The sequence below is a fragment of the Penaeus japonicus genome, unplaced genomic scaffold (genome assembly GCF_977035675.1).
Source record: "Penaeus japonicus unplaced genomic scaffold, GWHDUDI00000001_assembly GWHDUDI00000027, whole genome shotgun sequence".
Taxonomy (NCBI): domain Eukaryota; kingdom Metazoa; phylum Arthropoda; class Malacostraca; order Decapoda; family Penaeidae; genus Penaeus; species Penaeus japonicus.
The window spans coordinates 19,331,665-19,347,591 of record NW_028234429.1 but is presented as its reverse complement, the minus strand read 5'-3'; the positions used below and the strand labels follow the sequence as shown (position 1 = coordinate 19,347,591).

General features: G+C 38.7%; 1 protein-coding gene across 1 annotated transcript in view; it reads left to right on the top strand.

Moving 5' to 3' along the window:
• Positions 1–11,651, top strand: part of LOC122256911 (insulin-like growth factor 1 receptor) — an 88,468-nt gene extending 76,817 nt beyond the window's left edge. The window contains exons 25-34 of the mRNA XM_086553028.1: positions 2,438–2,549; positions 3,201–3,358; positions 3,829–3,984; positions 5,792–5,951; positions 6,518–6,764; positions 7,245–7,404; positions 8,287–8,458; positions 8,874–9,004; positions 9,473–9,675; positions 9,997–11,651. Of these exons, the coding sequence (XP_086409154.1) occupies positions 2,438–2,549; positions 3,201–3,358; positions 3,829–3,984; positions 5,792–5,951; positions 6,518–6,764; positions 7,245–7,404; positions 8,287–8,458; positions 8,874–9,004; positions 9,473–9,675; positions 9,997–10,651 (2,154 nt within the window). The 3' untranslated portion in view covers positions 10,652–11,651. The remainder of the gene's footprint in view (positions 1–2,437; positions 2,550–3,200; positions 3,359–3,828; positions 3,985–5,791; positions 5,952–6,517; positions 6,765–7,244; positions 7,405–8,286; positions 8,459–8,873; positions 9,005–9,472; positions 9,676–9,996) is intronic.
• Positions 11,652–15,927: the final 4,276 nt, after the last annotated feature.

Genomic DNA, 15,927 nt, shown 5'->3' with positions numbered 1-15,927 from the left:
TCTCTCTCTCTCTCTCTCTCTCTCTCTCTCTCTCTCTCTCTTTGTCTGTTTTTGTCTTTCCGTCTGTCTGTCTATATATATATATATATATATATATATATATATATATATATATATATATATATATATATCTCTCTTATTATATCTCTCTCTCTCTTATTTCTATCTCTCTCTCTCTCTCTTATTTCTATCTCTCTCTCTCTCTCTTATTTATCTGTCTCTCTCTTATTTCTCTCTCTCTCTTATTCTCTCTCTCTCTCTCTCTTATTCTCTCTCTCTCTCTCTTATTTTCTCTCTCTCTCTCTTATTCTCTCTCTCTCTCTCTCTCTCTCTCTTTCTCTCTCTCTCTCTCTCTCTCTCTCTCTCTCTCTCTCTCTCTCTCTCTCTCTCTCTCTCTCTCTCTCTCTCTCTCTCTCTCTCTCTCTCTCTCTCTCTCTCTCTCTCTCTCTCTCTCTCTCTCGGTCTATCCCTCTCTCCCTTTCGCCCTCACCATCCCTCCCTCCCTTCCTCCCACCCTCCCCCTCCCTCTCTATATCCCACTCCCACTCTCTTCCTCCCTCTTTCCCCCTCTTTCTCCCTCCTTCTTTCTCCCCCCCCTCCTTCCTTCCTTGGCACAGCTGTTAATTACGTCACTAACTAATTAGCTTCATGGCAAATTACACGGAGCTGAAAATAACAGATCATTAGCCCAATCAATACCAGCAATTAATTAGGAGAAACGAAAGCAAAACTTGATTGGCAATAAAGAGAGGTAAATGATTGAAATAAAACGGTGCGCCATTGTACAGCAAAGCCGACGTAGAGAAAGAAGCCAGTAATTAAGAGGTGATCTGATGTAGTCTTTGGAGAAATGAAAATGGAAATCAAATGCTTAATTTAGGATATGCGGAGAACGCGTAGGGGAAAAAAATGTTAGGCTTGTATATCTACAGTGCGGAAGTCTCGCTTAGTATAGATATAGTTGTTATAGAAATGTTGAGCATTTATAATGTGGATATAATAAGGATGAATAGATATCTGACAGTCGAAAACGAGGCTGGATTAATTATAAAAATTTATAATATGGTAAGCTCAAGTTATCTGGTTTAGTGTAAAAGAAAACTGAGGTATGATAAGGTAAACTCAAGTAAAAGATTGATAACTGTAGATATTATAGCTGTTAAGAAATCATGAGTAGATTTAAAACTTTTTATTATTATTATTGAAGGAATAAAGGTATATAGGTGGCCAAAGACAGCAAAATCATGAGTGGATTATAAGTTTGATATATTGAAACACGAACACAACGGATATATAAGTAACTAGCATCCAAGTGATTTTCTTCTATGTACCATATGATTACCAATTTCCGAAGACTAATAAAGTAAGAAAAAAAATGAGAATCGATGAACTATGTCCATCCTGCCCATTAAGTGCATTTTAAATATATCAAACGTTTCATAAAGATGAATGAAAAATTGTATATAACATACCTCGTCGACATCGTTTTGTTTTTAGCTTTAATTGACATTGAAGTTTTTTCAAAGAGAATATAATCCCTTTCATATGAAAATTACTTTGTTAATTTATTCTTGTTTGTTACTGAATTAGTATCAAAATAAGGGAGTTTGTTTATGTGTTCTCTCATAATACATTTGTTTAATTTGTTTAAATATATGATTAATTTGGTAATAATTATGATAATGGTATTTGATATCTTTTCGTCCATTTTGCTTCACTATTTTACATGTCACTATTAATACTCCACAAGTAATGCCTAATTTATTGTTATAATGGTTATGAAATTATATAATTATTATTCGATTATCATTATTATTATCAATATTATTATCATTGTTGTTGAACATGTGGCTGGTTATATTGTTATTTATGCATTTTTTTTATTATTATAATTTTTGTATTTCATATTCATCACCATTATTTTTATTCATGTTTTTGTTTTGGCTATTGATATTATTATGATTATTGTTATTGTTATTATCATTGATATTATAGTTGGTATCATCTTGGCCATTATTATTATTAGTGTTAGTAGTAGTAGTAATATTAATATCATTATTACTATTATTATTACTATTATTATTTCTATTATCATTATTATTAGTAGTAGCAGCTATTGTTATCATTTTTGTAATTATCATTATTAGTACATGTAGTAGAATCAATATCATAATTGCCATCATTATTATTACTATCATTAGTACCATCAACATTATTAGCAGTATCACCATTGTCACCATTATTAGCATCATTATCATTATCATTATTACTATTTTCACAATCACTATCATTATCATTATTACCATCATTACTCTTATTATCATCATTGCTATTTTCATAATCACTATCATTATCATTATTACCATCATTACTATTATTATCATCATAACTATTTTCATAATCATTTTTCATTATTTTCATTATCATCATTGCACAGGTTGTGGCGTGCCATCGACCGACAACCGACTGCCCGCGTGGGTCGAACATGAAGCAGTGTGTCCTGTGTTCCCTTAATCCCAAAATCATTACGGACACAACAGATGCTAAAGGTATATTGGGAAATGGGATAGAATTTTTTTGTGTGTGTGTGTGTGTTTGTTTGTGTGTGTTTGTGTGCGTGTGTGTGTGTGTGGGATTATGGGCTTGTGAATGTGTTTTTGTTCATTATTTTATTTAAGTTGTTGTTCAATATTTCATATCAAAATTAATGAATGTAAAGGTATATGGATACCTATAAAACATAAGTAAACAGGAATTTCACATTTCTTAGTGAAAACCATACCTATTCAAAGAAACATGCTCAGCACGTTACACACACAAAAAGGTAACCAATGCATAACAATGAACATTTAAAAAAAAACAAAAAAAACATCAAAGCCTACGTATATTTCTCAACCCTTTGTAAACCACTATAAAAGTAATATGTCCATATACCCCTTGTTTTCTCATACAAAAAATAACACCTCACTCAATACAAACTAACCAACCAAACATCAAAGATTATATACATTCCCAAACCATCGTAAACCACCATAAACAAAAAAAAAAAAAAAAAAAAAAAAAAAAAAAAAAAAAAAAAAAAAAAAAACAGAAATAGATTAAGATGAAAAAAAAAAACATTATACCAATTATTTTCTCATCCGAAAAAAAAACCATTAACATTAGAAACATCAGTCAGTAACACCCAACCTCGCCAACAGCTGGTGCAAACCTGGTCACGGGCCTGAAGGAAATCAACACGAGTAGGGAAGGCATGAAAAGCTTCACGTGGGCGAGACCAGCTGAGCCAAACGGGAAGGTGGTTGCTTACAAGGTCAAGATCTTGCCCATGGAAACAATAGGTCACATCAAAACCCCGGTACGAATAATGGTGGTGTTCTTTGGGATTTATTTTTATCTTTATTTTATTTTATTCATTTTTTATTTATTTTTTTATCTATTTTTTGTGGGGGGGGGGTGTAGGGATGAAATCGGATTTTGATTCTGAGAAAAAATATATTCGTGTGTGGGGGATGGTTAGAGAGGATGAGAAGGAGTATGAGAAAGAGGGAGGGAAGGAATAAGGACGGGAGGATGGGAGAAAGAGGGGAGAGGAAGAGAGAGAGAGAAAGAGAAAGAGAAAGATTATCAAGAATCATGAAATACTTCTCGAAGTTGCAACAAACAACATGATTAGTTCACATACCACCCTATCTAGCCCCCCCCCCCCCGCCTTATCTTTTTATGAAATATCCAACGAGTTTCACAAAAAAAAAATAAAAAATACCCAAAAATCTTCTTAATTAATAGCACCCTATCCGACCCCCCCCTCTGGTTTCCATTCAACAGTGCATAACCGAGAAGGAATTCGTGGAGAGAAACATGACATTTCACCTCAACATGAGCCAGCTGCTTCCCGGACGCTACAACCTGAGCGTGGAGACTTACACGAGGCCAGAGTCACCCTCGAACAAGTCCTTGGAGGCTGTTATCTTCGTCGTCGAGGTATGTCAACACCCGGGTGCTCAGAAACCTTTGTGGGACGCCCTTTGTTTATGTTTTTTCGTCAGCAGGGGAAACTCTTTGCTTTAGTAATGTTGTCCCTCTTGTTGGTATTTAGATATTAGTGATTGTGTGTGTGTGTGTGTGTCTGTGTCTTATCTATGTCAGTTGGTTCGTCTTTCTGCTAAATTCTAGAGAATGTGAAATAGTATATCGACTTCGGACTATTTGCACATAACCGGCGATGTTACCAGGAAAGGTTTGAAAATAAGAACAATAGTTGTTCGTTATACTCAAGCAACCGTGATTTTTTCACTATTTTCTCAGAAATAATCTCGAGCACAAACGTGGCATCGATGCCACACAGTTATATAGATATGATGGGGTGTCTGGTTTGTGGTGAAGAATCCTTAGTAATTTGGGAACTCACCCGTATTTAAATAGTCACTGGGTTGTCAGGAGAAAACTCTATTTTTTTTCTTTTTATTCGTACAAAACACAAATTATATGGTATTATTTGTAACATTCTCTAACGTCACTGAATGTTTTCGCTTTTGACTTCAATAAACTAAAGAAGATGCATGATTGAATTTGAAAATGGAGAGTATATAGGTAATTATCAGCTGTGCAATGACTCTTCGCCAAAATCTTGACTGAATGGGCCAGTGCTGTTATGCGTTTGTGCCCCCCCCCCCCCAAGAAAAAAAAGTATGTCAATAGGCATCAAACATTAAAAGAGCGTAGAGGCATATCCAAAGGTACCCTGATAGAGATTAGAGCTTCGGATTATGGAAATCTCGTGATAAAAATATGCAGTTTTGAAGAATGCCCCAGCGCTCTCTGCCTTGTTCATATAATGGCAGAATAAATAGTTTTAATTGTTAAATAACTGTTACAGTGCGTAGTGTTACCTCTCTAGACACTACTGTCTTCCTTTCAATCACTACTTTATCTTATGTGGGTGCTATGCGGATGTATTTACTCTTAAGCCGCTCGGAGGTGAAAAATTAATATGTCTACAGTAGTACTAAGCACACTGAAGCTCATCACAGACACACCAATCACTGTGGGCTTTCAAATAAGCATTAACATCAGTGAATATTTTTATCGTATCGAAAATAGACTGCTCACGCCAACCGTGGTAATTACGACGCCTTTTTTAACACATTTAACGCACTTTTTTTTTTTTTACGAGTCACTGGCAAGGAAATCGTTAAGGATTCTCTGGCCCATTTCAAATGCACAATTCCTCCCCCCCCCTCACCCCCAACAGCCGCGCTTTCAAATATTACTCTTAGAACGGATGCTGTGCCCTTTTCGACACGAGATGTTGTCTTCCCGCAAACGCGAACAGAAAAAAAAATCGGGATGCATCTGAGAGAAACCTATAAAAAGAAGAAAAAACAAGTACGTGCTCAGGGCTCCGAATTTGAAGCAATGTCAGATTTATAGAATGAGGCCTAGTGTGTATTATTAATTAATGGTATATTTTTTTCAACCTGCCATATTTTATCACAGCCCATAAACCGGCTTTAGCTTCTTTGTGTCATCTAAAATATATCGGATTGATATCGATGGCAAATGCATGCAACTAGGGATGGAAAGTGCATGCAACGGGGAGACAGTCTAGTCTGTATGTAAAATTTCGATCAGTTTTAAAGCCATTAATAAAAAATTCAGTTCAGTACAGGAATAAGAAATTTCATAATCTGCATCATGTACTTCATCAATATGAATACCAAACTTTCGTGAAAATAAACTTTCACTTAAGTCCAGGAATAATTAATTGTACTATAACCTTTTTTCCCAGGGTGGACCAGACACACCCCTGCACTTGAAACTCTTGGCTGTGGCTCTCCTGGTAGGTGTGGTGCTGGTGGTAGTGCTGGCTTTGGTCACGAGAGTCTGCACCAAACCGGAGGACAAGATTGTGACCACATTAAATCCAATTTATGCGCAAGAATCAGGTAATTTTTTTTACTTTTGTGATGTGGAGATCTGTGTATGTGTGTGTGTGTGTAAGTGTAAGGATGGTGGTTTGTTCCTGATTAGTGTTCTCTCTCTCTCTCTCTCTCTCTCTCTCTCTCTCTCTCTCTCTCTCTCTCTCTCTCTCTCTCTCTCTCTCTCTCTCTCTCTCTCTCTCTCTCTCTCGGTGGAATATATAACTCTATATCAACCACGTGCATGAATCATGAATCATTATATGATAACATATAAATGAATATGCCAATGAAGAGGAACTCAACTATTCATTCCACATTTTCTCCCCAAACCCCACTCCCTTCTACACCAAACCCCCAAACCCCACTCCCCTCCCACCCCAAACCCCACTCCCTCTCCACCCCAAACCCCACTCCCTCTCCACCCCAACCCCCACTCCCTCCCCACCCCAACCCCCACTCCCTCCCCACCCCAACCCCCACTCCCTCCCCACCCCAACCCCCACTCCTTCCCACCCCAAACCCCACTCCCTTTCCACCCCAAACCCCAAACTCCCACTCCCCTCCCTTTCCACCCCAAACCCCTTTCCACCCACTCCCCACTCCCTTCCACCCCAACCCCTTCCCCCATGGACCCCACATCCAACACGTCTACGGACCTCAGGACATCATCGACTCGAGCGACCTGCACGTGGAGGAAGGACCTCAGCTCGGGGAGGGCAAGTTCGGCCTCGTGCTCAACGGCCAGCTGCGCCTCGAGTCGAAGATCATCCCCGTGGCGGTGAAGCAAGTGACGGACTTCCAGGCCAGGGAGGATATCCTGCAGGAAGCCAAGCTGATGCTGTAATTTTTCTCGCGTGTTTTTTTTTTTTTTTTTTTTTTTTTTTTTTTTTTTTTTTTTTTGGGGGGGGGTATATGTTTGTGTGTATGTGTGCGTGTGTGTGATGTTATGTGATGTGGTATGGATATATATATATATATATATATATGTGTGTGTGTGTGTGTGTGTGTGTGTGAGTGTGGGTGTGGTTGTGGGTGTGAGTGTGAGTGTGAGTGTGAGTGTGAGTGTGAGTGTGAGTGTGAGTGTGAGTGTGAGTGTGAGTGTGAGTGTGAATGTGAATGTGTTCGCGCGCGGGGGAGTGTTTAATCTCACCCACCTGATTATCTCATATCTTTCATCATATACACCTTCATCATATACAATTCCATAGATATCTCTCCTTTTTAAAACAAACTCCCAATATATAACACACATTCTACAACGCTCACTCAGCAATGCATCATCACCTAGCAAGCATTTCAATCTCACTTTGCATCTTACAGCAAACTGAACTGCTATCACCTGGTCCGGGCATACGGAGTTGTGCCCAAAGCTAATCACATCCTACTTGTGATGGAATACATGAACTGTGGCGACCTTTTGAGGTACATCCGATCGCGCAAACCCCAGGATGATGATATCTTGTCAGTTATCACGATAGATGTGAGTATACGATAGAATTTATTGTAATTATGTGATAATATTCTTCCTCCCCAGACCTTGATCTCTTACCTAACTAAACCTCGCTCTCTTTCCTCCCTAAACCTCACTTCCTCTCCTTCTCAAACCTCACTCCCTTTCCTATCTAAACCTTGCTCTTTTTCCTCCCCAAACCTTATTCCATGTCCTCCCCAAACCCCAGTCCCCTTACCCCTCAAACTTTGCTCCCTTTCCTCCCTATACCTCACTCCTTTTCCTATCCAAACCCCACTCCCCTTCCTCCCCAAACCTTACTCTTTCCTCCCAAAAACCTCACTCCTCTTTCTCCTCAAACCCCACTCCCCTTCCTCCCCAAACATCATCCCCTTCCACCCCAAACCTCACTCTCTTTCTCCCTACACCCCACTCCTCTTCCTCTACAACCTCACTCCCTTTCCTCCCCAAACCTCAGCCCCCTTCTTCCCTGAACCCCACACCCTTTCCTCTCCAAACCTCACTCCTTTCCTCCCCAAACCTCACTCCCTTTCTTCCCTAAACCTCGCTCCCTTTCCTACCAAAAACCTCACTCCTCTTTCTCCTCAAACCCCACTCCCCTTCCTCCCCAAACACCATCCCCTTTCACCCCAAACCTCACTCCCTTCCACACCTAAACCTCACTCCCTTCCACACCTAAACCTCACTCCCTTTCCTCCCCAAACCTCACTCCCTTAACCCCTCAACCTCACCCCCCTTCCTCCCCGAACCTCATTCCTCTTCCTGTAATAAAACACAATTCCCATGTTATCGTGAAGAGCAATAACCATGAACCTGTAAACCATATATATAAAGGAAAGGGATATAAGGATAATGCTTCACATAAGATTAACTTTCCTTTCTTCTTCTTAGCATGTCTGTGCAATGGCGGTGCAGATTGCAGACGGCATGGCATACTTGGCAAGTCATAAGATCGTGCATAGGGATCTTGCTGCACGCAATTGCTTGATCAATGACAGCATGAACATCAAGATTTCAGACTTTGGCATGGCAAGACTTACTGACAATGACTACTATAGGATAAGTAAGTCTGTTGCAACCTCCGTGGAGCAACACTTAGGTTGATCATTCGCTGTTATCATTATTGAAGTGTTATTATCATCATCATCATCATCATTATTGTTATTGTTATTATATGGGTACTTTTTATATGATGTTCTTTAATCATTATATTCCTGAGTTTTCGTTTGCATTAGTCATTTGTAATACATATATCCCATAGAAAATATTTAGTCATAATAATCACCAGATCTTTCCCAACATCATTTTCCCCCACCCAGGAGAAAACAAGAATATTATCACAAATACCCTTCTCTCATCCCTGTTATCATGAATTATCCCTATCTTCATTCTCCCATTTCCATTAATCTTCCTTTTACTATTTGATTAGACTAGTCCATTGATTAAAATTCTGAACCTCTTACGATGTCTTCGCCCAGGAGAGAGCAAGTACTTCCCTGTACGATGGCTTCCTCCCGAGTATCACTTGAAATTTACCAGCCAGAGTGACGTCTGGAGTTACGGGATAGTGTTATGGGAGATTCTGTCAGGCGGAGCTCGGCCCTATGAGGTAAGAGAGTGAGCTTGAGAGACTTTTTTTTAATGCTTAGGGGGAGATAGAGGGCCTTTTCTCATGCTTAAGAGGAGAGTGAGAGAGACTTTTATCATACTAAGGAGGGTTGTGTACGTATTGGATTTTTTTTTTAATGGGATTAAGATCCTTTCCTTGTGCTTAGGAAGTAGAGATGAGGATGTCTAAATGCTCTTATTTGAGATCTTTATAACGATTTAGATTTTTTGCGGTCGTATTTCTCCTTTTTTAAACACTACAGTGAGAAAAGACCTTAGAGTGTTGTAATGGCCAGCTGGTCCAAGACATAGTCATATTTTCCTTCTATATTATCACTATTATTTTGATAAAGATGTTGGTATAATCACAGTACTCATTCCTTCTTTCTCATTTCTTTCACGCTTTTCGAAGCCACAAAAGGAACTAGATATTGTGTAATTACATCTCTCTCTCTCTCTCTCCTGACAGCACCTGACGAATGACAACGACGTGCTGCAGCAGGTGCGTCGGGGCTATACTCTCGAGACCCACATTCCCAAGGGCACGCCGTCCTTCCTGGCGAAGATCCTGATCAGCTGTTGGCGATACAAGGGCAGCACGAGGCCGTACTTCCCTCAGCTGGTGGCGGCGCTTCTGCCTAGCACATCCCCTTGCTTCATACAGCACTTTAGGTTGGCTTCCTCTTATTTGGGATGTTGCTTCTTTCATGTGGTGTGAAAAGTGTTTGAGTTTAATTGTCGTTTGGTGGGAGTTTCTTTGGTTGTGGTGGGAGTATTGATTGTTTCTTGGTTAGTATTATTTTTGTAACGTATGGGTGATCTTGTATGTGTAATGGTGTTGGTTTTACTTGTAAAGTATCAGTTCCCCTTTGTTCTATAATATTGTATTTTAACTTATTTTTTTATTTTCGTTTCTCCCGATATGAGATTGGAATTACATGTCACAATGCCTTGATTCGGTTGATTATTTCAAATTGCCTTCACGGTTTCCAGAATGGTATCCTTCTACCACACTGCGGACGGACAGGAATACAAGCGTCAGTTGGAAACCCAGCAGGACCTGGATGAGGACAGCGACATAACCACACCCCTGAACGAGTCTTCCCCAACTCTCTTCTGCCACCCCATCAGACAAGAGGGCCCTCCTCTGCCACCCAGGCCTCTGACGGGCACGAGGTGGCGACCCTCCTTCCGGTTCCGCGGGGCGATAGTGCCACGCTACACGCAACAGCCGACCCACTTGCCTGCCACAGATTTGGAGAACCTCAACTTGAGTCAGCAAGTGCTTTCCTCAAGCAGGGAAGAGACCGTCACTTCCCCTTGTCGGAATGTCACTTCGACCCTCGTGGATCTGACCACATCTCCGTCGCAGGAGGAGAGGCCGAACGCAAAGCCAAGTGCGTTCCAGGGTTTAGAGACAGACGTGGTGGTGATGGACGCACAGACACCGAAAGCTTTGCATGCATCCCTGGCCGCCGCCACGACCAACCCCAGCGATGTGGTTGTCCAGTTGAACAACCGCGGGTCGACCTCCACTTCCATTGCCTCTTCGACAGGTCTTCCCAGTAGTCCAAGGAAGCTGGAAATCACTCTCCCCAACTTTAAGTGTTCAAAAAAAGTGTCCGATGTCAAGCCTTCCCCATGTTGACGTGCTGTTTCACTTCAAAGCTCAATACAATGCCTCATGATGTATGACTATTCTAAGGATTGTTGTTGTTGGCTGCTGTAGTACAAGTGTTGTAGTATTTAGAAATGAATTATCTGATGATGTACATATACGACGTCACATGTGCAAGGCACTTTGCTTGTCAGCATATAATGTATGTGCCTTTCAGAGAGTTATATTACACTGAAGCATTTGATTTATAATGTTTATATCTGACAAACTCACCAATTATTCAAAAGCCACATAGGAAGGTGTGTATGTCAAAAGGACATATTAATTGCCATGTATGTGTATTTGATCGCAACAATACTTTTTGACAGAAAAGCAAGATTGCAGACCAAGCGCTGCCTCATATATATGAAAAAAAAATACATTGCATCCTTTTCATGTAAAAGAGCTTGTATTTATAAAGTATTGAAAGGAATTTTGCGCATCATTTATATTTATACAGCATTTGACAGAAGACCCAAAAGACGAGCTACATAAAGGGTGCTGCCTTTTATAACCTGTTTTGTATTGTTGAATATAGTAGAGTGCATAAAGATAAAGGAATGAGAAATCTATAGTTTTATATGGTCTGAGAATAATAATAATCCATTATTCGGTACGTCTACTTAGGTGTTTATAAGCTAAGGTTGAAATATATAATGTGGAATGAATCCTTTATTGATTGTTTACAAGTATTATGTTGATCTTGACATTCGGTTTTATTTATATTAGTTTTTTTTTTCTGTTGTTGTATTATATGATCTTATTAGGTTCGACATTTTTGCATATATGACTAACTTCTTCGGTCAATAAACTGTTATTTCTTTTGAGTTTGTGTATAACGTTGCCGTGTATATGTAAAATTAGTGTATTTCATTTATGTATATCGACTATCAAAGAGATATGTTTACTTACAGAATGAGTATTAAAGTTAGTAGCCTGTAGAATATATGGATACATGTTATTTTGTTTAAAAAAAGGCTTATATAAAATACGTCTTGTTTAATTTGCCTCCCTATGAATATAAAAGAGAAGTAAAGATCTTGAAATTAAGAGGATTTTTTCTGTGATCTGAGACTTGCTGTGAAGTACAATTCCGTGAATGTTTCCTGAACCGTGTTTTTTCCTTGATATCTTAGTTTAGTTTACTTTATATCTCTCCTTTTCTACAATTTCCATAAAGATAATATCTGACCGATGGCTAACATCTCAGTACACAGTGCACAATAAATATACCAATATAGACTAGCTAGTAAGCTAGATATCACGGGGTGTCTCTTGCACTTTACTCTTTAAAAACTTAAGGTCCTCTTAGCCGCGTCCAGACGCAATAAACGAAGCTTTGTCCGTAATAGCGAAATTTTGTTCGCTGTTACTCCATCCCTAACGCCGAATTCAGCAAAGTTATGAGCATCTATGACGCCAAAACATAGGTTTTAGCATTATTACCAGAACAAGCAGTTCTCGGGAAGGTTAGTTTTGCCCACTATTTGGCAGTTTCAACAACAGTCACGGGTATTTCAAAGCTTGGCCGTTGTTGCATGTACCCTTCATGTGAACACAGCATTAGTAAACATATGTAAACCCATTTTAAATTGCATTAACGTTTTACCTTGGCAGCAGAATTGGTCAGTAAAAGGCTTATTCAAAAGGAGAATACTTTCAACTTGGATGACACCATTGCTTATTGATTATCAATCCCAGATCACGTAGTCAAAATGCAAACATTCGGACTACAGCTTCGACCTCGGATCACAATAAAACAATAACAATGTTCATCTCATTTTATAATAGCTACGTCTGTTACCTTGCTTACATTTTGTATGGTGTTATAGACCTCTTTAATAATATTCATCTGATTAATACTGTTTCTTCCATTGTATGTTAATGTTATTCAAAGGGAGGGGAGTCACCATCTTCTATTTCAAGATTCCATTTTGAAATAGAAGATGTAATTTAGGCGGAGGAGGTGGGGGGGATTCAATTGCATAATTTCTGTAAAAATTACCTTGCTCATACTATTTACCGATTTTACCCCGCAATTTCGATAGTCCCTCACCACATATAGGGTTTATTATCGTCGCTATTGTTAAGTAGCGTTAACTATTAATGCACGTTAGACATCACAAGGAATCCATTGCAATCAATTGCAATGGGTTTTAAGACCTATTACTGAAATTTCCGTATTTATGTGTGTATCCGTCTGTGTATGGGTACATGTGTTTGTAGGTATGGGTGTGTGTATGCATATGTGTTTCTTTGTGTGTGCGTGTGCACAGGTGTACATGCGGTATATGCGTACTTAGTTAATAAGATACTCAAGGTAAATTGTATTTTTAAATAAGTGCATTATTTTTCAATGGTAAAAGCTGTCTTAGTTCAATTATCTAAATACTGAAATAAGACAACTAGAATTCACAGTTTAGCTTTTTTTTCGTTTTGTACGTGCATTGAATACAACTACACAAACCTACAATATAAGGGGCTTTGCTCTCCACCCCCCCCCCCTCCCAACCTTCCAGCCTACGCCGCACCTGTTTTGGATTCACATTTCCATCTTGTGCCGTGCTAATAACCGCCCCAGTCGGCCAGGGACATTTCTCCCTTTTCCAAATGACACACGACCTCATGCCTGTTACGAATTCGTTATGCGAGCTCTTAAGGTCGTTATATGCAGCGATTTTAACGAGTTATGACAAAATATCAGTTTCAGACAATTATCGATTTCCCACAACAGTCTTCTTGAGAAATTCTTCACATATCTCTCTGAACACTGTTCCTCGCAATCTTTAATAATTTATTACTTTAATGATTACATTGTTTTTATTATAAAGGAAGTCTTAAGCCCGGGGCAATTGCAACCCCCCCCCCCTCCTGTAAACCCCATGTCGATCAGAAATGCCAAACCCAAGAACATAAAATAAATAAATCACACTATAAATGAGGCTTGTTTTCACCAGGGATGAGACGAAAAAAAGAGAAGTGTAACAATACAAGTTTAAGACAATAAATAGCTCATACGTTCCAGTCCAATACCCATCTTCACGTAGATGACCTTGCCTATTTGAAAGGGTGGGAAGTGGGGTGGAGGGGGTGAGGTAATAAAAGAAAGAGATACAGATACAGAGAACCATATTTTCATCCCCCGCCATGTCCCAAAAAGCGAGATAGAAAAGCAAACAACGAAGTTCTAAATACGGTCGTCAAGGTTAAGGTTAGGCCGTGTCCACATGAGGGGCGGTGACCGTGCAGGCAAGTGTTACCAAACCCCAGGGATAGGCAAGTACAGCCAACTCATCGAAATACCCGTGGCTGATGTTGAAACTTCCTGGTGTGGTGGACAAAGGCCAACCTACCTGGCTACTGTTCGTTCTGGTAACACTGACTCTGACTCTTATTGATAACAATGAATTTAACAATAATGATGATGATAATAATTATGATAATGATAATTATGTTGATGATAACAACAATGTTACAATTTCTTACAATATCACACTCTTTAAAATCACATACTTCTGTTCTTCGTAGTTTTCAAAATTTTCCGTTCCTATCAGAAGTGAATTGAGTACCTAATGGGCATGCCACGTCAAGCAAAAATGACTGAGAATGTTCCTTCACTTTATATCTTTAATTATCTCACAACTTGGTTTTCTCCTTTTCCAATACTTTTGTTCCGCGCTTTAGGTAGAAAAACCTATCTGTAACTTCAAATCCATATTTCCTGTAGAGTTTCCAATGTACCTTAGTTGCTACTACTTTATCACGGCGCCAGTCTTTGGAAACTTTGGGTCAACATCTTAGACTCCGAGACTCTGTGTGTTATTGCCTCGTCCCTTTCGCTTTGTCTTTTACACATACTAGTATTATTCTCCTTGTCACTGTATTTTCTGATTGTTCGTGTATATAAGGCTTGGTCTTGTGCTGCAGTTCATTTCTTTATATCCGTATTTCTCCATCAATCAAATAAGTTTCCGTCTCTGTCTGTTTCTGTATTCTGAAAGGATTTTCAGTGTAATTTTTTTCTGATCGTAGTTTTGTTTATCCGGTTAACAACTCTATTACTATTATGATTATTATGTTTATTATCATTATTACCATTACTATCATTATTGTTGTCAGTATTATAATTATAATTATCATTATTACTATCATTATTGTTATCATTGCCACTATCATTATTATCTTTAATTTTATTGTTATCCTTATAGTTATTGCCACTATCATCATTATAGTTATCATTATCATTATTAATATAATTTTTGTTAATACTATTACTCTTATTAGCATAATTATCATCATCGCTATTAGTGGCAACATCATCATCACCACCATCATTAGTATCAATATTATAATCATCACTACCATTATTGCTATTTTTGTTGTTAGTGGTGCAGCAGCATTATCATTGCTATCTTGCCATTACTGCTATTGCTACTCTGCAACTACTATTACTACTAATGGTATTACTACTACTATAGCTAAATCTAATACTAGTAGGCCTACAAGGCCAGACGAAACCAATGATTTAAGAAATGACAGTTTCGAGAAATACTGAACGTCCATATTGAAGGATTTCTGTTACGGCTTTGAAATCCTTTTCCATAAAGGTGGGAAGCAACGAAATAGGTTTCCCATGCACCTGCTGTAAGTGAATCTATAAAATCGTTAACCTTATGTTCTATAAACTTTGTTTTATGCCTTGCACGTCTATCTGAAGGGTCTCTGTTTCAGCGCTTCGAAACCGTTATTCGAGAAGCCGTAAACAACGAAACAGTTTTCCCATACGCCTGCTGTGATATTACGAATTCGTTATCCATAAGTCCTCAATATCTTATAAGAAATAATGTGAACCATCGATAGTTAATTTTTTAGTTACTGGTTGTAGGTTAAAAGGAATTCAAGTCGGTCGACACGTATTCCAGCGTTGGGCCCATTGTAGATCAGAAACGCTTTTCTTCAACCATTTATTGGATGGAAACAATAAAGCATTAAAAAAACATGTTAAAAAGCAATCAGAATCGACGTGTTAAAAATAGAACGTTCTATCCACAATGAGATAATGGACGAGTTTGACTTTTCCTCATTTCTGTCTGTAAATGGAAATGTAACAGATGTGAATGAAGGTTATACACGCCTCTAGTGAACAGCAGATTCTTCAGACTTTCCGAAAGCTAGAAGAGGGAGTTCTTAGACACAAACAGTTTAATGAACCCAATGTAGGTTTACAGTGTAAAAAAAAACGATCTTTCGTTAAACTCTCCAATTCA